Raw genomic sequence first — 20,854 nt, forward strand, 5'->3', positions numbered from 1 at the left:
GCCCTGAGCTTACAATGGCCGTACTGGGTCAGACCAAAGGTCCATCTAGCCCAGTAGCCTGTCTGCTGACAGCGGCCAACCCTAGGGACCCTGGAGGGGAGGGACTGAAGACAGTGACCAAGCCATTTGTCTCGTGCCATCCCTCTCCAGCCTTCCACAAACCTTGGGCAGGGACATGACTCCTACCCCCTGGCTAATAGCACTCCATGGACCCACCCTCCGTGCCTTGATCTCACTTCCCTTTAAACTCTGTTCTAGTTGTAGCCTTCACAGCCTCCTGCAGCAAGGAGTTCCACAGGTTGACTCTTTGCTTTGTGAAGAAGAACTTTCTGTTACTAGTTTGAAGCCTGCTACCCATTCCTTTCCTTTGGTGTCCTCTAGTCCTTCTTTATGGGAACTAATGAAGAACTTTTCTGTATGCACCCTCTCCACCCAACTCCTGCTTTTAGAGACCTCTATCCTGTCCCCCCTCTGTCTCCTCTTTTCTAAGCTGAAAAGTCCCAGTCTCTTTAGCCTCTCTTCATATGGGACCTGTTCCCAACCCCTGATCATTGTAGTTGCCCTCCCCTCTCCCAGCCTCTCTTTTCCCCTCTCCCACCTCCTTTTCCCAGTCTCCCCCAGTTTTGTTCAATAAAGACAGATTCCATTTTTTAACACAATTGTCCTTTATTTTGTACATCAAGAAAAGGGGATAGGGAAGGGTAAGTGGAAGGAGGTGAGGGAGGAATGGGGTACGCGCCCCCTATGGGGAGGACTGGGCTGGCTCTGCGGGCTTTTGGGGTGGAACCTCTCCTGCAGCCCCCCGATTTCCCCCTCTCCCCAGATGGCAGCCTGCGGCAAGTGCCATCTTGGAGTTATCGTGGACAGTTCTCTGAAAACTTCCACACAGTGTGCAGTGACGGTCAAAAAGGCAAATAGAATGCTAGGAATTATTAAGAAAGGGATAGAAAATAAGACAGAATATCTTACTGCCCCTGTATAAAACTATGGTATGCCCACATCTTGAATACTGTGTACAGATGTGGTCTCCTCACCTCAAAAAAGATATTTTGGCCTAGGAAAGAGTTCAGAAAAGGGCAACTAAAATGATTAGGGGCTTGGAACAGGTCCCATATGAGGAGAGGTTAAAGCGACTGGGACTCTTCAGTTTAGAAAAGAGGAGACTGAGGGGGGATATGATAGAGGTATATAAAATCATAAGTGATGTGGAGAGGGCGGATAAAGAAAAGTTATTTATTAGTTCCCATAATAGAAGAACTAGAGGACTCCAAATGAAATTAATGGGTAGCAGGTTTAAAACTAATAAAAGAAAGTTCTTCTTCACACAGCATGTAGTCAACCTGTGGAACTCCATGTCATGTGAAGGCTAGGACTATAAGAGTGTTTAAAGAGAAGCTAGATAATTTCATCTAGGTTAGGTCCATAAAAGGCTATTAGCCAGGGGACAGAATTGGTGTCCCTGGCCTCTGTTTGTCAGAGGCTAGAGAAGGATGGCAGGAGACAAATCGCTTGATCATTGTCTTCAGTCCACCCTCTCTGGGGCACCTGGTGCTGGCCACTGTCGGCAGACAGGATACTGGGCTAGATGGACCTTTGGTCTGACCCAGTACAGCCGTTCTTATGTTCTTGTGTAACATCACAAATTCAAGGGGTTGTGAGTTCTCATTGTCTTTAGAACATCCGAGGATATGAGTCTCATGGATGCTGTGATCCTGTGTTGTTCAGCAGGCTTCAGCTAAGCAGCTCTCTTCTCACAAATATAGCGATATTGTTCAGTACATTTGTAGGTGGCGGCTTCTCCCGCATTTAAAAGTACACAGGACTCTCCAGGCATTTTCTTCTTTATTTGGAACCTGGAGTAGAAATTACATTGAACACAGCTATGCCATTTTTGTAAAATCATGAACGGTGTCATTGCATTTGGCTGCCTAAATATTGGGATGAAGTTATCTTATCTAACAATTTCATTTCATTTCTGAGTTCTGCAAGGTAAGTTATCAAAAGCATTTGTCTGTGATTTAGATTTTTTTTAGTGTGAGGTTGTTAGGTCACCTGAGATGGCCTCTGTTTTATATTTACCAAAATTGTACACTTTCATTTCACTGGTAGGAGAGGTCTCTCTTTTTTCTCAGTAAATGCAGTGATGACATCAGTGTTTCAGCTTTGAAATTTCCCATTTTAGAATATGCGTGATTACCTGTATTCATATGTTGTTCTGTCATAGCGTTACAGCAATAATTGGTACTAAAAGGGAATATTACTACCTCTTTATATTTGTTTATTGAATTGTTTTATTATATTTATTCATTTAGATTCATTGAGTCCAAATAGAACTGCTCCTTCCTGTCAGAATTTGTAAAAGTAAAAAATACACAATAATTCTCCAGGTTCAATGACCTTTAAGCCCTATAACAAAGCCAAAGTGCAAACCCCATAAGAAATGCACAAGGACATAAACCACGAGGGAACAAATTCTAAACATGCCATAGACTTACAAGCCAGTAGAATGAGTTGTGCCATCCTCCCACATCACACTTGTAGCAGCTCCCATACGGGACAGTCCAATCCAGTGAAAACATACCAGCCCGTTTATGAAAACCTGTTTGGGAACAAGAGTAAATCGTTTACAGCAATCCTCACTGATGGGAACGGATAGGAAAGACTGGAGAAGAAGTCAACACAATTTCAGCCAGGGGTATTAGTAATAAGAGACATGAGAAGGTCTCTTCTCACACAGCAAAGATATTAACTCAGTAGCATTCCCAGACTCTGTTACAGAGGGACAGAGCTCGATTTTCTTTCCAGATGGGTTTCATATCATTGACTTAATGGAGAAAAGTCCAAATTCACTGTAGAGAGAGAGGAGACTCAAGCCCTAGGAATGGACTCTCTGACTCCTCGTGCTTCATAAAACAGGCTAGGACATCACACTTCCTTTAATCACGCCTGCAGTCAGTGTTAGAATTGGTGTTCACTCCTGCTCTGGTGCCCAAATCTGCCCAGTCTCTATTAGGGACACAACTCTGAATACAACACAGATCTAGCAGTTCAGAGGGTCAGTTTACCTTGCCAGTGTTATTTTTTATTTTGTGCCTAAACCCCACTTCCTATCATGGGGCTATTGGGCAAGTGCAATTTGGAAAATAAGGCAAAAGCCAAATTCCCTACCAGTTCTTCCTTGTTCTCTATCTTCAGCAGGCGGGAGCCATGAGACCGGCAGTCTTCTTTACTCTCCTGCCACGTTCTCTTTTCACTGATAAAGTGGTAGCACTTCCCTCCATGCTGTATCCAGCCCCCAGGGCAAGAACTGCATCTATCTCCTAGAACAAGAGAGCAATGCAGAGTCGTCATGTTTCAGCATGGATGGGTGTGATGCAGTTGGATGCTGGATGTCACTGGGCACTCGCTAGTGCATACGTGTCTCACTGTTCTGTTCTGTATTGGGCATTTGCAGAAGTGGACTGTGCCCACGAAAGCTCCTAATATTGTTTATATATTTTGTTAGTCTCTAAGGTGCATTGTTGTTTTCTCTCTTTTTTTAGTTACAGACTAACACAGCTAGCCCTCTGAGACCTTGGTTCTGTTTGGGAATGGAGAGTTTGACTTCCCACGCTGGTGTGTGCACCACCAGTCCAGAACAGCCTGGGGTTTAGGACATTAACCACAATTATGGTATACTCAGTTCCAGGCCTCGTTCTAAACCAGGCAGAGCAGGGTCTTAACTCTGGCTCTGTTGCATTCTGCATGAGGCCTCTCAACATCAGGCTACTGGCTTCAATAGGGCTTCTCTGCTTCTCAGGAAAAACTTTAACAAGTCTCTTTTACACCAGAATGAAATGGGAAAATTTTGAATTCTCAAAAATGTTCATGGAACAGGAATCCTGTTTCCCATCCGGCTATACACAGATCACACACCCAATCAAAAACGAAGGTAATGAGAGCATGAGAGGAGAAAGAGAGCAAGTCTCACAGCATTGTGCCCTCATAAAAGGTCTTTGTGCAGGAGGTAGCAACAGTGAGATGTCTTTCTGAACAACTTGCATCCACTGAGGATGAATCATCATCATGGCATTGTTTTCAAAGTTCGGGAAGTAAGGCTGTTAATTGGGATGAAACCTGAAAACCGAGCTAGCACGGTGTCAGCACTGCGTGAGGGAAGTGTATGCAGGTTACTCTGTACCTCAGCTTAACTGAATGTTGCATTAGTCAAAACCCATCTGCTTCTCAGTGTCTTTACCTTGTATTATGCAGAAATGTCACTTGGTGTAGGGGTAAACTGAGGCAGTCCATGGTATCTTGCTGAGAACTGACAACTCAAATCCTAAATTAAGGCCAGGCGTGGGAAACACACAGACAGCAGTTAACTCGACCCTGGTTCCCCTGGCAACTACATTCCAAAGGGGCCTCACTCTAATAAGGCCAGACTGCACGGTTTTCCTTATGGTCTCCTGTAATTTCAGATTAATCAGCTTGGATCCCAAGGACTGTGTCAACACAAGGAAGAAGTCATCTCGCAGTAGACATCACAACTTCCGCAAAACAGGTTAACATCCAGTATGTCCATTTTGGGGGCTTCCATTCAGTTTATGTTGGCTTATTTAGCTTGTTGGGAATAATTATTTGTATTAGTAATAATATGTTTAATTGGTGATGGGCGGGGATCCTATGTAACCTTTATATTTCATTGGCATATGTGCTTATCTCATTTCTGCCGCTAGACCTATCAAATCACTTCCTCTCCATCCATCTGCTGTTTATATAGTCTAATGTATGTTTTTGTTAAGTTAGTGCTCACCAGGCTAACACCTGATGGGCACTCCACCAGCTGTGTGAACCAATAAGTCCTCTGCTTGTTTTCACCTGCACCCAGTGTGTCCAGAATTATTCCCTACACTTGGGAAGGAGCTGCCCATATTTTTGTAATTGGAAGCTAGTGAGCCAGGGATCATGATTAAGGACATCATACTTGAGCTAAGATTTTTGTGGTTTCTATGTAATTAGTACTTAGATGAGGTCCTTGCACATTACGGGCATGGTCTACATTAGGAAATTATTTTTAAATAACAATTCAAAAGGAATTGGGCAGGGGGCTGGACTTGATGACCTTCTGAGGTCTCTTCTAGCTCTATGATTCTAAAATAAAACGAACTATTTCGAAATAGCATGTCCACACAGCACGGAAGCCTTGAAATTAGTCTGAGACAGGCTCCCTTAATGTGGATGCTCTACCTCAACTTAGAGCCCCAGGAAGGACTGGGGAGTAATTAGTCTGAATGACATTGGGGAGTAGTTATTTCAACATAGGAGCAGTGGAGCATTCACACTATTTCTAAACAACTATTTTGAAATAAGCATTAATCCTCGTGGAAAGCAGGAGTTATTATTTTGAAATAACCAGCCCCTCATTTTGAAATAACAGGCATGGTAGTGTGGATGCTCCACTTGTTATTTTGGAATAACTCTGGGTATGTCTACACTACCCCGCTAGTTCGAACTAGCGGGGTAATGTAGGCATACCGCACTTGCAAATGAAGCCCGGGATTTGAATTTCCCGGGATTCATTTGCATAAGCGGGGAGCCGCCATTTTTAAATCCCCGCTTGTTCGAACCCCGTGTAGCACGGCTACACGGGGCTCGAACTAGGTAGTTCGAACTAGGATTTCTATTCCGAACTACCGGTACACCTCGAGGAACCTAGTCCGAACTACCTAGTTCGAGCCCCGTGTAGCCGCACTACACGGGGTTCGAACAAGCGGGGATTTAAAAATGGCGGCTCCCCGCTTATGCAAATGAATCCCGGGAAATTCAAATCCCGGGCTTCATTTGCAAGTGCGGTATGCCTACATTACCCTCCTCATTCGAACTAGGAGGGTAGTGTAGACATACCCTCTCTGGTATAGACTATGTGCACAAAGACAGCAGTATCTTTTTTTTGTTAACAAGAACAGGGAGAGCTTTCTTCTGGTTAAGTGACAATATTACCATGGAGAATATGGTAGAACAATATACCTGTCTTATTCATTACATTTGAGAAATTTGTTTTCTGAGCTTGGAGATCATCTCTTTGCTGTGTGCAGTTTTTCAGAGTTTTCTGCAATTGGGTGAAGTTTTTCTGAATAGCTTGTTTCTGGATTAATTCTTCATTCAGTCTTCTCACTTGATCAGAAGCCTGGAATACTTAAATCCATATCCCAATAAATCAGTTAAAACAAAAATAAATACACTTGTATAAATCAGTTTCCTTTTCCAATATAAGGATGCTAACATCAATAGAAATAGTTGCCCTCAAGGCTTACAATCTTGGGACTGAAATGGAGACCTCCAGAGCTAAAATCATGAGCTCTTATAGCTTGATCTAACCTTGAAAAAATATATCAGCAAAGCTACAGTAGACAGGGGGATGAAAAAAGTACTCCAATAAGTGACAGTTATGCCAGCCTAACCCAAAACATAGGTGCACTAAGTGGAATAATGCTATGGTAGCTACCATCATTTGGTGAGATGGTGTTCCTATTCCAAATGGAAAACTCTTTTCATTGGAGTAGGTCATATCAATACATAGGGGATATGGCAGCATAGCTATGGCAAATTATCTAGGTTGGCATAATCTCCATAGTATAGACATATTCAAATATAAAAACTTACAAAACTACAAATTGTTAGACCTTAAAGACTAACAAAACATGTAGATGGTGTCATGAGCTTTCATGGGCGCAACCCAGTTCTTCAGATGACTGAAATATTGGAAGTCCAGATCCAAGAATAAATAAGGGAAGGGGGAGGGGAAAAGTGGGTGGGGGAAAGAGAGAGAAAGTGGATGATTCAAATAGGTACAAGAGGCTGATAAGAACAATTAGAACCTCCGTCTGTTGGTTGGTTAAGTCATTAGAATCATAGAACCATAGAACTGGAAGAGACCTCAGAAGGTCATCAAGTCCAGCCCCATGCTCTAGGCAGGACCAATCCCAACTAAATCAACCTGGCCAGGGCTTTGTCAAGCCGAGACTTAAACACCTCTAGGGATGGAGACTCCACTACTTCCCTAGGTAACCAATTCCAGGGCTTCACTACCCTCCTAGGATGTGGAAGGTAGCATGTGAGCCAGCCAATGTCCGTGTTCATACCATTTGCATAAGAATTAAACTTGTAAATGAAATTAAGTTCCAACCTTTCCCTGTGTATTGGCTTGTGGAATTGACCTGAAATAACACAGTGAATTGGAGATCCATTAATGAGTGTCCAGGTAGATTAAAGTGTTCTCCAACAGGTTTCTGTGTATTGCCTTTTCGGATATCTGATTTGTGTCTATTAATTCTTTCCTGTAGAGACTGTTCAGTTTGGCCAATATACATAGCAGAGGGGCACTGCTGGCACTTGATGGCATAGATCCCATTAGTGGATGTGCAGTTAAATGAGCCTCTGATTTGGTGGCTGATGTGGTTGGGTCCAGTAATGAAATCGCTAGTGTAGATGTGTGTACTGATAAGGTGGTTCCTGAGTTTCTTTGCGAGAGTGTGGCATAATCGCTGTCTGTGGGATAAATAGATTGCAGTGGGTTTTTCATCCTCAGTCCCTTATGTATTATGTTCATCTGTTTGCACTTGGAAAGGAAGATGATGTCTGTTTGGATCTATGCAAGTTTTTTTGTGTAGTTGATGGTTTGCTAATTGTTCTTATCAGCCTCTTGTAATTATCTGAACTATCTACTCACTATTTCTCTCTTTTTTTCCCCTTGATCCTTTTCTCCCTTATTTAAGATTTTCCAGGTACAGACTAACTCTGCTACCCTTCCAAATATAGAAAGCTCAGTAACAATTCATATCCTCTGTGGATTACTGAGGAACCTGTAACACTCATGCTCATTAATGGATTACACAATGTGGATTTTTCAGTTTTATTCTGACTTTAAAGGAATTAAGGAATTGGTGTAATATTACTTTGCTATTTTACAGAACAAACTCCAAGGTTTTAAATCTAACAAAATATGTGCCAAAGATGTTTTTGAAAAAAGTGTCATTAAAAATAGCTACCTAGTCTCATGATTTACACTGAAGTAACCAAGAACAGAATCAGGCCTCATTCTCTTTTGGACTGGTAAATTGAGCAAACTTTAAAAAAATCAGGAAACCAATCGGAACCAAATACCATTCTATATCACAACTGAAGCTAAATAATTTTGTTTTGTTTTGTTTGGAACTAAAATAATCTGGAAAAATGTAAACAAAAACTTGTTTTTTCAGTTTCTCTTACCAAGGCAACAAAAATAGAAACCAAAACAAAATAAATTTCAGATATAAAAGCAGCCAGAATAAAATGAAAAAACGGAAACAACACAGAAAATTGGGGCATTTTGTTTCACTTTTTAGGCATGCTCTCCAATACAAAATAGTTATGTTTTTCAGTTCTCCCAACAGTTTTGTTTCAGGCATTTTTTATGCTTTTTATTCTGACATCACTGAAACAAATCATTTTACTTTTTAAAAAAAGATTTTTTTCCCCAAAAAAAGCTTTCAACAAATTCTACCTGGATTTACAAATAGTTTCAGTGTATGGAAAAAATACATTTTTGGCTAACAAAATATTCACTGAAAAAAATCACCCAATCCTAGTCATGGTGCCATTTCTAACCACATTTAAACTGTTGACAATAAGGGTGTATCTACATAGCACCCTAAACTCAAAATAAGATACGCAATTTGTGCCATGCAAATTGCATATCTTATTTTGATTGAATTTCAAAATAACACACTATTTCGAGACATCCCTTAACCCCCGTGTAATGAGGGTTACCAGGATACTGAAACAGTGTGCCTGTTATTTTGAAAAATATTTCAAAATAACAGATGGCTTGTTAAGATGCAAGACAGATATTTCAGGATACCGCCAGTATCCTGAAATTACCGCACAATGTAGACATGCCCTTAGTGGCCCAAATCAATTTAAATCTTAACTCAGAAGGATTCTTAAGACCACCCCTCCCCCCAGGTTACAGAACTGGAGATGCAACACAAAATGTAACTTCAAAGTGCTGCCTATAGGGCTATTTGTAGAGCCTAGTGCAAGCGCCACTAGCCTGAGACTGTTGAGCTAGGCGTTTACACACATCACTTTAACACTTTTCAGAAGTTCCCTTCTAAACTTCATAACTGTTCACAATGTTTTGTTACTTTCTTGGAAAATACTTACACATGGCACCCAAAACCCCTGCAGTTACTAGCAAAGCCAGGCAAAGGAGCCCCGGAATCACTGTAATGACCCATGGTGAAGCTGGAGAAGGAGTTTCTAACAGAAATAAGAGAGAAAATGAAAGCAAACATGGGTAGGTCTTGAGGATCAGACCAGAGCTCTCAACCACACCAGTCTACCAAAGTCAGGAACCACCCAGCCCAACAGTAATAGCCATTGAATATGTGCTCACTAAATCTGGCATGAATTGAGAAGTCTTGGAGAAACCAGTCACTCCTAGCAAAGGCTAGAACTGTAACATCCCAATTTCTGACCAGGCTTTGGCCCAGTGTGGTCCTAAGTGAGTTCCCAGGAATGTGTCATTTCCTGGCACAATAGATAAAATTCTAATTGCATTTTTTTCTGAAATATGAGGCCATAGACAGTTGCTACATCAGGAGGAAGATGTTTGAGTATAAAAACTTTGATAAAAGAACATAACAGCTCAAATGCTTACCTTTGCCCTCTGCACTTGTGGGTGTTTGCTGCCTCTGCTGCTTTGAACGAGCGTGAAACTTCAGATCAGAATAGATTATGTCCTGCTTGGTGATTTCTGATAGGTTATAAGGATGGAGAGTCAACTCTATGAAATTGTCATTACAGCTGGTGGAAACATAGCTTCATAATAAGCAAGGCAGTCAGTCTGGGCTCCTGGTTAATATAATACAGACCATAGAAACTCACTCAGGACACATCAACACTGTAACGTTATTTTGAAATAACAAGGTGAGCATCCACACAGCAAGCCTGTTATTTCTAAATTATATCAAAATAACAGGCTTCTTATTCCAGAATAATAAACCCTCATTTCACAAGGAATAATTCCTATTTCGAAATAGGGTGAGTGATGCTCCACTGCTGCTATTTTGAAATAACTTCTCCCCGGGGCCATTCAAAATAATTACTCCCCAGTGCCTCCTGGGGCTCTAAATTAAGGTAATGCATCCACATTAGGGGAGCCTGCCACGGACTAATTTTGAGGCTTCCCTGTAGTGTGGACATGCAATTCTGAAATAGTTATTTTGGGAGTTATGATTCCAAAATAGCTTATTTTGAAATACCCTTGTAGTGTAGATGTACCCTCAGTTAATTCCTGTTTCCAAAACCAATAACTGTTTGTTGAAGTGAGCTATATCTTTTGGAAAGAAAGAGTCAATCTTCATTGAAAGACTTCAAATGATGGAGATTTATCACAGTCTTTGATAATCTGTGCCACTGGTTAGTTACACACCTTGTTCAAAATTTGTGTCCAATTTCCAAATTGAACTTTATCTGAGTCATCCATTTAGGAAGAAGAAACAACTCTATGTAACTTAGGTGACCAATCACAAAGTTTAAAATAGTGAAGTATGAACAGTGAATTCTTGAAGCAGTAGCCACTGCAAATAGCTGAACATAAAACACACGGGCTATGTCTACACTGGTGCGATCTTGCGCAAAAACGGCCACTTTTGTGCAAAAACTTGCTGCCTGTCTACACCGGCCACGTGTTCTTGCGCAAGTACACTGACATTCTAATCAGTGTTTCTTGCACAAGAACTCTGATGCTTCCACTCAGGAATAAGCCCTCTTGCACAACTGTTCTTGAGCAAGAGGCCAGTTTAGACGGGCAACATGAATTTCTTGCGCAAGGAAGCCTTATGGTTAAAATGGCCATCAGAGCTTTCTTGTGCAAGAGAGCGTCTACACTGGCATGGATGCTGTTGTGCAAAAGCACATCTCTTGCGCAAACGCATATGCCAGTGTAGACACTCTCTTCTGGAAGAGTTTTTGCACAAGATCATGCCAGTGTAGACTTAGCCACACTTAATGATTTCATATAGAAAACCATTTTTAATTGAAGCTTGTTCTTAGATAAGTCATGAACAGAATATGGGGCTGTCAATTCTCTGAGGGCTGATTCTTCCATTATGACTCATGTCACATGTACCTTTGTCTGTGAATATAAGCAAGGGAAGGAATCAGCCCTTTAAAAAAAAATGTTCCATGCAGCAATGGCCTAATAAGGACAGCAGGATTTGGCCCAAGGGCTGTAGCCAGTTAGAGTACGAGGTTGGACAGAAAGCACATGGTGAATTCAACATTTATTTCTTTTTTTCCCTGGTATCTTTACACCAAAAAAAAAATACGGATCTTTCAAAGCTATATCCTGAAGAAAGAGCCATCGATTGGGGTTACCTACTTGCTCTTCGAAACTGCAGATCAAAGGCCTAAGCTGTATAGTGAAACAGTTGGGCTGTGTCTAGACTGGCAAGTTTTTCCGGAAAATCATCTGCTTTTCTGGAAAAACTTGCCAGCTGTCTACACTGGCCATTTGAATTTCCGGAAAAGCACTGACGATCTCATGTAAAATCATCAGTGCTATTCCGGAAAAACTATGCTGCTCCTGTTTGGGCAAAAGTCTTTTTCCGAAAGACTTTTGCGCGAAAGGGCCAGTGTAGACAGCATAGTACAGTTTTCCGCAAAAAAGCCCCGATCGTGAAAAAGGCGATTGGGGCTTTTTTGCGGAAAAGCGCGTCTAGATTGGCCACGGACGCTTTTCCACAAAAAGTGCTTTTGCGGAAAAGCATCCTGCCAATTTAGACGCGTTTTTCCGAAAATGCTTTTAACGGAAAACTTTTCCGTTAAAAGCATTTTTGGAAATTCATGCCAGTGTAGACGTAGCCTTAAAGTATCCATTTGGGGTCTGGCTTCTGACCTTAAAACTGACACCTAAAAGGACAAACTCAATTGTGACGTCTGAGAGAGCCCTGTGAGAGCTCGGAGTAACCCCAAGTAAGCTGTTAGAAAGCATGTAGGTTCTTTTGTTTTTGTTTTTTTAAATGTATTCTCTTTAATGCTTCTGCCCTAACAATAAATGCAGTGTGCTTCATGGAGGTTGTTGTTTGGTAACTGGTATACACTCTTACAGCCTTAGAAAAGAGTTTTGCTGCAGGTGCTGGCCCCTGCTGGGAAATCACAGTGGGACTCTATGATGGGTTTGGTCACAGAGATCTCCATGAGACTATCACCCGGTGTACTCAAAATATCACTAAGCCCTCTGGGATGCCCCATCTCTCTGACCTGGGGCCCAGCTCTCTCTAGTGCACCCATGTTTCTGTGGTATGCTTAGAGGGAGGTGCCCCCCAAATCTACAGGATTTTCTCCATTTGACCATCTTACTTGGAAGGAAAATGAGGAGATTCCTCAGTCTCATTAAAAACACATGGGAAGGGAGCAGTGTGGTGAGGGAAGCACCAGTTACTGAGTATTTTCAAAGTCTCAGAGGGACAGCCATGTTAGTCTGTAACTTTAAAAACAACAAATAATCCTGTGGCACCTTTAGAGACTAATCAGTATACACACACAGTTATCATGAGACTTCATGGGCAAGACTCCCTTCCTCAGATAAATTTGGGAGAGTTTGAGATGAGCATTTTCAAAGGCTCAGAAGGGATCTAGCAGACATGATGGAAATTTTCCAAACCAACCATTGAGGCAGTCAGGCCACCCAAAAGATATGGTATGACAGGAATACACTGTGGCAGCATCAATACCACTCCTGGGCCCCAGACCCCCTGTTCAGCCCACTGTCCCACAATCTAGGAGTCACAGTACATGGCTCACTCGCCCTGATTTGAGGTTTGTTGTCTCCCTGTAGTCTTTAACAATGCCTATGCTCTCAACTCTGTCTCTAAACTCCTTCTCAATTCAATTCAATTCTTTCCCACCTCCCCCTAGGGAGGGTTCTAAAATAGGCCTCAAGGCAGCCGCAATCAGCTTCACCTGGACCTTAATTGATTTGTAGCCACCCTGTCTTAGCTGCCCCTAATTAGCCAGGATTGTTGATTCTTTCTGCCCCTTTCCCCTTCCACCAAGCTGTGGAACCGACTGTATTGCCCCACTCTGTCTCCTGACTGGAGTGGAAAAGGAGCCACTCTTCCACTGATCACGGCAGGCTGCTGGTCTGGGCTTGTTGTGCTTTTTCCTTCCCTGCACCCCTTCCCTCCACTTTTTGGGAGGGGTGTGTGTGGGGGGCCACTGGGGTTGTGGCAGGTAGGCCCTGGCTACATTCTGGGCCAGGTCCCCTCTTCTTTCTGCCTGCTCTGTCTGCAGGCAGCCTTTCCCCACCCCCACCCCTCAGCTGGCTGTAGGAGCTGCTGGGGGTGTGGGGGTGGACAGGGGGGACTTTGCTGCCTCACCCTGGTGGGGGGAGCGGGACCCCCTATTTTCCATCTTTTTGGGGACTGCCTGGCCCCTTTTTTCACAGTTGCAGGCCTGAACTTCACCGTTCCTGCAGCTGCTACTCCCTCTGGAGTGGAGGAGGTAAGGGGGCTGCTTTACAGCAACTCCTGGGGTTCTTAATTCCCCTCCACAAGTTTGTGGGGGGGGTGTGAGTGTTTGTGAGGGGCCTCTTGCCAACTGGGCCCCGAGGTAGCAGCTGGCACAGCTTTTGTGGGGTGCTGGGACTGGAGGTGGTTCCCTCTGCTCCCTGCTGTCTCCCCTGCATTTCTGCTGCTGCTGCTGCTGTTGCTGCTCCCTCCCCAGCCCCAGGCGCTGCAGGGGCCATCTCCTTCCTTGGCCCCACTGCTTGCCTCCCCGCCCCTCTCTTGCTCTGGTGGGTCCTGCAGCAGGTACAGAGAGCCTGCCACTCAGGCGCCCGTGGGCACACTAGCTTCCTCTCCCCACCCCCCCACCCCCCCGGCCGGAAGTATCTTGCTGCCCTCCTGCATTCTTGAGCAGGCCCCTTCGCACAGCTTGCATCCCCTCTCCTCTACCCGTGTGCCCATGCCCCCTCTGTCATCTCGTTCGGCGCCTGAGCCTCCCACTCTTCTTTAGTTACCCCCCACACACACACACACCGTTTCACTTCCCACATGCCTTTCAATAATTGACCCTCTCACATTCCCAGTGCAGCCGGAGGAGCCGCTCTTACCGTCCTGTGCTGGGAGCTGTATTCCTTACTCCTTCCATTTTCCCCTTTCTGAACAGTCGCCCTCCACCCCACTTCCAGCCTAGTGGGGGGTAGCGGTGAACCTCCTTCCTCCCCTCCCTCTCCCTCCTTGTTCCCTCCCCTGGTGTTTTTGGTCCTCCCCTAATTGTTTGTTTGTTTGTCCTTCCTTCCCACCTATAACCACAATGGAGGGGTTGTCCAGCAACACCCCTGCCAGACCTTCCTCGCCCACCCCTAAAAACAAGAACCCCTCTGAGGCTGCCGGGCCCCCCGTCACTGTGGTAAAGGGAGCGAAAATGGACGAGGACCCCGGGGCCTCGACCGCTTTTGCCGCAGCACCTCCAGTCACCTCTAAAGAACTTCCCCTGAAGGGTAGGAAGGGCCGGGGGACCAAGAAGGGCAAGAGCCCCGCCCGGAAGGCAAAACCTCCTGAGGCGAGGGCTCACTCCCCGGCCGTGACCCACCTGCTGGCCACGGTCCCCCCTCCTTCCCGCTCCCCTGTTCCTTCCTCCAGCTCTGGGGGCAACGGTGTCCCGGGCCCCAGGGCGTACGCCCAGGTAGCCGCCGCCCTGCCGCCTCCCAAGCCGCCTCCCAGAATACCATCCCCGGCAGCCGCGGCCCCTTTCCCACCCTGACCAGGAGGCACGGGGTCCGTTGTCTCTTGGTGGCGGCCTCGCCCCACGTGGAGACCTACGTGCGGGCGTTGGCACGCATGGTGGGGTCCGCGGCCGTGGTGGCGGCCTCTAGGATGTTCGGGAAGGTGGTATTCTTCCTGGCGTCCGAGGCCGCCGCCCAGGAGGCGGTGGAAAGGGGTTTGGCGGTGGGGGGAGTCCACGTTCCCCTCGAGCCTTTGGAGGATCTGGGTGTACGGGTGGTTTTGTCCTCCGTTCCTCCCTTCCTCCCCAATGCCGCCCTACTGCCTTTCCTCTCCATCCTGGGGAGGCCTCTGTCAGTCCTGAGTCCCCTTCCTCTGGGCTGCAAAGATCCTACCCTCCACCACGTCCTCTCCTTTCGCCGGCAGGTACAAATCCAACTACTGCCAGCGGGACGTGGCGGAGAAGCCCTCGAAGGGTCATTTCTGGTGCCCCATCAAGGGGCCCGGTACTGGGTATACTACACCATGGGGGAGGCCCGGTGTTTTCTCTATCGGGCGACGGGGCACGTCCGAAGGGACTGTCCCCTGGCCCGGTTTGGAGAGGCACCCGGGACCCCCGACGCCCGGGAGGGCACCGGCCCTACCATCGCCGGTGGCCCTGACGGTCCGAACCCTGGGGTCGCCCCTCCTCCAACTGTGACCGTTGTCAATCCCGCTCGGGTTCCGCAGGGCCCAGACGAGCATGCGGGTGCTGTTTCTGCCACCGCCAAAAGCAGCAAGGTCGGGCCCGCGGAGGAGAGGGTGGCGGGGTCAGTGACGGGACTCGGGCAGGACCTACCTCAGGGGGAGGCATCCCTTTCCCCTGCTGCCCAGCCGTCATCTACCCTTGCCCTCCTACCAGCACCCTTGTCCCCTGGCTCTTCCTCCAATCAGGGCCAGCCCCCTTCTTTCGAGGGATGGGAGCTTACAACAGGGAGGCGCTGAAAGCGTGCTCGGCATTCCACCCCGCCCACTGAGGAGGAGGACAACCTCCCTGCACCTATGGGGATGGACGCTGAAATCGTCCCACCCTCTGAGCCCTCGAACGATTCACAGCACCGCGAAGCGGTTGAGGTGACCGCGGCGGTTGCGGGAGAGGTGAACACCTCCCTCCCGGGGTCCCTGCAAGAGGGGGCATCTGTGGAGGATGCTCCCACTGTTCCCACCTCCGTTGAGGGGGCGACCGCTGACCTCGCCACCGACAAAGATCACCATCTGGTGGCGGGCAGCAGGCTCGCCTTCCTCTCTCAGGAGGTGGAGGCTTTGGGGCTGACCCCGCCTGCCTCAGAGGGGGATCATCAGGTCCTGGAAGGACAACAACAGACCTCTCCTTCCCTTTCCGACTCGCTGCTATCTCTTCTCCCTGCCTCTGAGTTGCCCCAGGGTGCGACTGTCTGCCCGGCCATCGGCAGCGTTTCGGCCGCAGCCGCCGAAACCCTTGAGGCTCTCAGCGGAAGGGAGGTCCCGATAATATCCGTCACCCCCGGTGCTGAGGCCTCTGGTGCTGCACTCTCTGTGGCACTGGAGCCCGGCACTGGGGAGAGTACCACTACCCCTACCGTTGCCACCGATTCTCTGCCCTGCAAGGAGGCACCGCATCCCGATGCCTCCTTTGCTGAGGCTTCTTGCCCTCCTCCTTCTCCTGATCCCTGTTCCAACCCCCTCCCAACTGAGCTTCCTGCCCCTCTTCCTCCTCCCCCCATCCTTGTCTCTTCCCCACTCCTCCACCTCTTCTTCCCCCTACCCCTCTTCCTCGTCTCCCTCCTTTTCCTGATCCCCTGCCTGAACTCTTCTCTTCCCCTTACTCTGTTACTGCCGCCCCTGGGGTTGCCACGTTTACTCTAGACGGCCCCCGGGAGGCGGCCTTCATTTCTCCTGCTCTCAGCACGTCTGGGGCCAGTCTCCCTCCGCCACTGTCCTCCCAGCAAGGACCTGAGACACACCGCAACCTGGTGTCGATGGGTCACGGGACTCAGGGAGAGGTCTGGCCCCAAGGCGTTGGAGGGCCCGAGGCCCCGATGCCAGATGCGCTGAAGGGCGAGATGCGTGATTTCTTGGAAGACATCCGAGGATCCAAGAACAAAGTCGCTCTCGCCCTTCAGCGCTGGGGAGATTTTCATCTCATCCTACAAATAGTAAGGGCCCTCCTAGGGGAGGGTAAAGGGACCGGGCGGTGGGAGGCCGCGGCTTACCAGCGGGTCCGCAGCTTCCGTGACGCCCTTCTTACCATTGGGCATGGTCACGGTTTGCTGCGAGGCCCAACGGGGGCCGCTGGCACTCCTGCCAATAAGGATCTTCCCCAGCCCTCTTGATGCCGGCACTCATCATTGCCACTCTAAACACCCGGGGCTGCAGGTCCAGCCGCCGTAGGTGTCAGGTACTCTCCTTCCTTCGGAAGGGGAGGTACTCTGTCGTATTCCTCCAGGAGACCCACGTGGCTCTGGCCGCAGAGGCTAGCTGGCAACTGGAGTAGGGGGACAGAGTTTATTTCAGCCACCTGTCGGGCCGTCAAGCCGGGGGGGCTACCCTGTTCTCCCCAAACATGCAGCCCGGGGTGCTGGGGACCGCCAAGGTCATGCAGGGTCGCCTGCTACATCTCCGGGTTCGGATAGAGGGGCTGATATTGAATCTTGTCAACATCTACGCCCCGTCATCCGTCTCGGAGAGGCTCCGCTTCTATCAGCGGGCGTCTGCCTTCCTCAGCTCTTTGGATCCTGGCGAGTGCCTGGTTCTGGGCGGGGACTTCAATTGCACCCTCGAGGACCGGGACCGTACGGGGCCCGAGCAGTGCCCGGCTGCCGCGGATGTCCTTAGGGAGATAATAGACCATCACTCCCTGGTGGATGTCTGGCGTGACCTCCACCTGGGTGAGGAAACGGTTTTTACCTACGTCCAGGTGGTGGGTCATCGGTCTTTCCAATCCCGGTTGGACCACATTTATCTGTCTCGCAATCATCTCTTCTGGGCCCACTCCTCTGGCATTAGGCCGGCCCCGTTCTCGGACCACCATTTAGTGGCCGTGAAGGCCTCTCTTTCTTCGGAGAGACCGGGGCCGGCCTACTGGCATTTCAATAACAGCCTGCTGGAGGATGTGGGCTTCGTAGCGTCCTTCCAGGAGTTCTGGCTGGCCTGGCACGGGTGGCGGTGCGCCTTTCCCTCGGCACGGCAGTGGTGGGAGGTGGGGAAGGTGCGCACTCTTCTGCCGGGACTACACCCAGGGGGCCAGCTGGCGGAGGGATGCGGTCATTGACCAGTTGGAGCGGGAGGTTTTAGAGCTAGAGAGGCGGCTTGCCACCGGCTCCGAGGATCCGCCCCTCTGCGGAGCGTACCGGGAGAAGCGGGAGCAACTCCGGGCCCTCGAGGACCTTCGAGCCCGGAGTGCCTTTGTTCGTTCTCGTATCCATCTCCTTCGGGAGATGGATCGAGGTTCCCGCTTCTTCTATGCCCTGGAGAAAAAGAGGGGGCTAAAAGACACATCATCTGCCTTCTGGCAGAGGACGGCACCCCCCTCATGGATCCGGTGGAGATGCGCGAGAGGGCTCGTGCCTTCTACGCCTCTCTTCTCCCCGGATCCGACCGATGCCGATGCCCGCAGGGTTCTCTGGAACGAACTCCCGACGGTCAGCGCGGGCGACCGGGATGGGCTAGAGCTGCCTCTCTCCCTGGCCGAGTTCTCGGAAGCCCTCCGTCTCATGCCCACCAATAAATCCCCGGGCATGGACGGGCTGACCGTGGAGTTCTACCGCGTGTTCTGGGACGTCCTCGGCCCGGACCTTACCAAGGTCTGGGCCAAGTCCTTGGAGAGCGGGGTCCTCCCTTTATCGTGCAGGCGAGCCGTGCTTGCCTTGCTGCCCAAGAAGGGGGACCTCCGCGATCTGAGGAACTGGCGTCCCGTCTCGCTCCTCAGCACAGACTATAAAATCGTTGCCAAAGCCATCTCCCTAAGGCTAAAGTCTGTGCTGGCGGACGTGGTTCATCCAGACCAGACCTACACCGTCCCGGGCCGAACCATCTTCGACAACCTCTTTCTGGTCCGGGATCTCTTAGAGCTCGGGTGTAGGGATGGTCTGTCGTTCGCCCTCCTGTCCTTGGATCCTGTCCTGCGGGCCTTCGGCTTCGGGCCCCATTTTGTGGGGTTTCTCCAGGTGCTGTATGCCTCCGCAGAGTGCTAGGTCAAGCTCAACTGGACCCTGACCGCACCGGTCAGCTTCGGGCGGGGAGTACATCAAGGCTGTCCGCTGTCGGGCCAGCTCTATGCTCTGGCCGTGGAGCCCTTCCTCTGTCTCCTTCGCAAGAGGTTGATGGGGTTGGTGCTCCGTGAGCCGGAGACGAGGCTGGTCCTGTCAGCGTATGCCGACGACGTGCTCCTCGTGGTCCAGGACCCGGGAGACCTGGCGCGGGTGGAGGCTTGCCAAACCGTTTACTCGGCGGCTTCCTCCGCCCGGGTCAACAGCTCTGGCCTGGTGGTAGGGGCCAGGTGGCAGGCGGGCTCCCTCCCACCTGCGCTTCAAGCCGTCCGGTGGAGCGCAGGTCCGCTGCTCTATCTCGGCGTTTTTCTCTCTGCCACGCATCCCTTTCCGCCGGAGAACTGTCAAGGTTTAGAGGCCAGGGTGGTTGAGCGGTTGCAGAGGTGGACGGGATTGCTCCGGTGCCTCTCCCTGCGTGGGAGGGCACTGGTACTTAACCAATTGGTCCTGTCCATGCTCTGGCACCGTCTCAGCACCCTGGTCCCGCCCCCGGGTTTCCTGGCCCGTATCCAGCAGCTGATGCTGCGGTTCTTCTGGTCAGGACTGCATTGGGTCCCTGCAGGGGTTCTCCATCTTCCCCTGGAGGAGGGAGGGCAGGGCCTGACGTGTTTGCGCACGCGGGTTCATGTCCTCCGCCTCTGGGCCCTGCAGAGACTCCTCTTTGATGCAGGTAGTCCGGCGTGGAGCACGTTTGCGCATGCCTTCCTTCGCCGCTTCCGAGGGCTCCGATATGACTGGCAGCTCTTTTATTTGAGAGGTCTTCCGCGAGACCTCTCCGGGCTGCCGGCCTTCTACCAGGACCTTCTCCGAACCTGGAAGCTGCTTGCGGCAACCAGGTCCTTGGGAGCAGACCTCCTCACGGAGCCCCTGCTACACAATCCCCATCTACATATGCAGGCGGCGGAGTCTCTCTCGGTGCGCCGGAGGTTGGTCCTGGCAGAAACCACCAGAGTCGGAGGCCTCCTGGACTACTGCCGGGGAGACTGGGTGGATCCTTGGGTGCTCGCCCAGCGCATGGGGCTCTCCACCCTACATACTTCCCGGCGCGTACTTCAGGAGGTGAAGCACGCTTTGCCGCCCACTGCTCGTGTTTACCTTGAAAAGGTACTGCGAGAGGGTGCACCCCGCCCATCCCTCACCCCCAGCCCTCCTGAACTCTCCATCGGCCCCAAGCCCTGTGTACCTTCCCGACTGCCTCCCCCTCGTCATCTTAGCTGGCTGCACGCGATGCAGCCGGTCCCCTTCTGAACCGCGCCAAAGAGTCACCTGTACACGCTCATGCTTCACACGCTCCATTTCCCCACCCTCGTGTCCCGCCCAGACACCAAGTGGCGGGACCTCCTACCACCAGTGGAGGGTGGGGAGCCCCGGTGGGCCAGCCTCTATTCAACCTTGGTTCCACAGCCCACTGGGGACGTCTGCTGGAGAATCCTGCACGGCGCGGTGAGCACGGGCGTGTACTTGGCGCGGTTCAACCCCACCCCCGACACGTGCCTCTTCCGTGGCGTGAGGTAGACGCTGGCGCACATCTACATCGAGTGCACCAGGCTACAACCCCTTTTTCGGCTCCTCCAGAACCTCCTCTTGCGGTTCTGGCTGCACTTCCCCCCCCACTTGTTAATTTACACACATCCCATCCGTGGCCCCACAAAGTCGTGGGACCTCCTGGTCAACCTCCTCCTGGCTATGGCCAAATGGGCAATCTTCAAAACCAGGGAGAAGAGGTTGGCCGGGGGAGGGGCCTGCGACTGTGGGGCCTATTTCAGTTCCTGCATCCGTTCATGTATCCGGGCAGAGTTCCAATGGGCAGCGTCC

The 20,854-nt window shown here is 49.7% G+C and overlaps 1 protein-coding gene and 1 pseudogene across 1 annotated transcript in view; both read right to left on the reverse strand.

Moving 5' to 3' along the window:
- Positions 1–670: 670 nt before the first annotated feature.
- LOC112547648 (natural killer cells antigen CD94-like) overlaps positions 671–20,854 on the reverse strand; it is a 28,547-nt gene continuing 8,363 nt past the window's right edge. Inside the window, exons 2-7 of the mRNA XM_089771785.1 lie at positions 9,683–9,778; positions 9,187–9,282; positions 6,010–6,177; positions 3,169–3,320; positions 2,496–2,599; positions 671–1,853 (exon numbers count right to left, since the gene is read on the reverse strand). Coding sequence (XP_089627911.1) covers positions 1,736–1,853; positions 2,496–2,599; positions 3,169–3,320; positions 6,010–6,177; positions 9,187–9,282; positions 9,683–9,778 — 734 coding nt within the window. The 3' untranslated portion in view covers positions 671–1,735. The remainder of the gene's footprint in view (positions 1,854–2,495; positions 2,600–3,168; positions 3,321–6,009; positions 6,178–9,186; positions 9,283–9,682; positions 9,779–20,854) is intronic.
- Positions 14,220–17,029, reverse strand: LOC149525641 (uncharacterized; annotated as a pseudogene).

The sequence above is a fragment of the Pelodiscus sinensis genome, chromosome 1, assembly GCF_052426305.1.
Source record: "Pelodiscus sinensis isolate ZL-2025 chromosome 1, ASM5242630v1, whole genome shotgun sequence".
Classification (NCBI taxonomy): Eukaryota; Metazoa; Chordata; order Testudines; family Trionychidae; genus Pelodiscus; species Pelodiscus sinensis.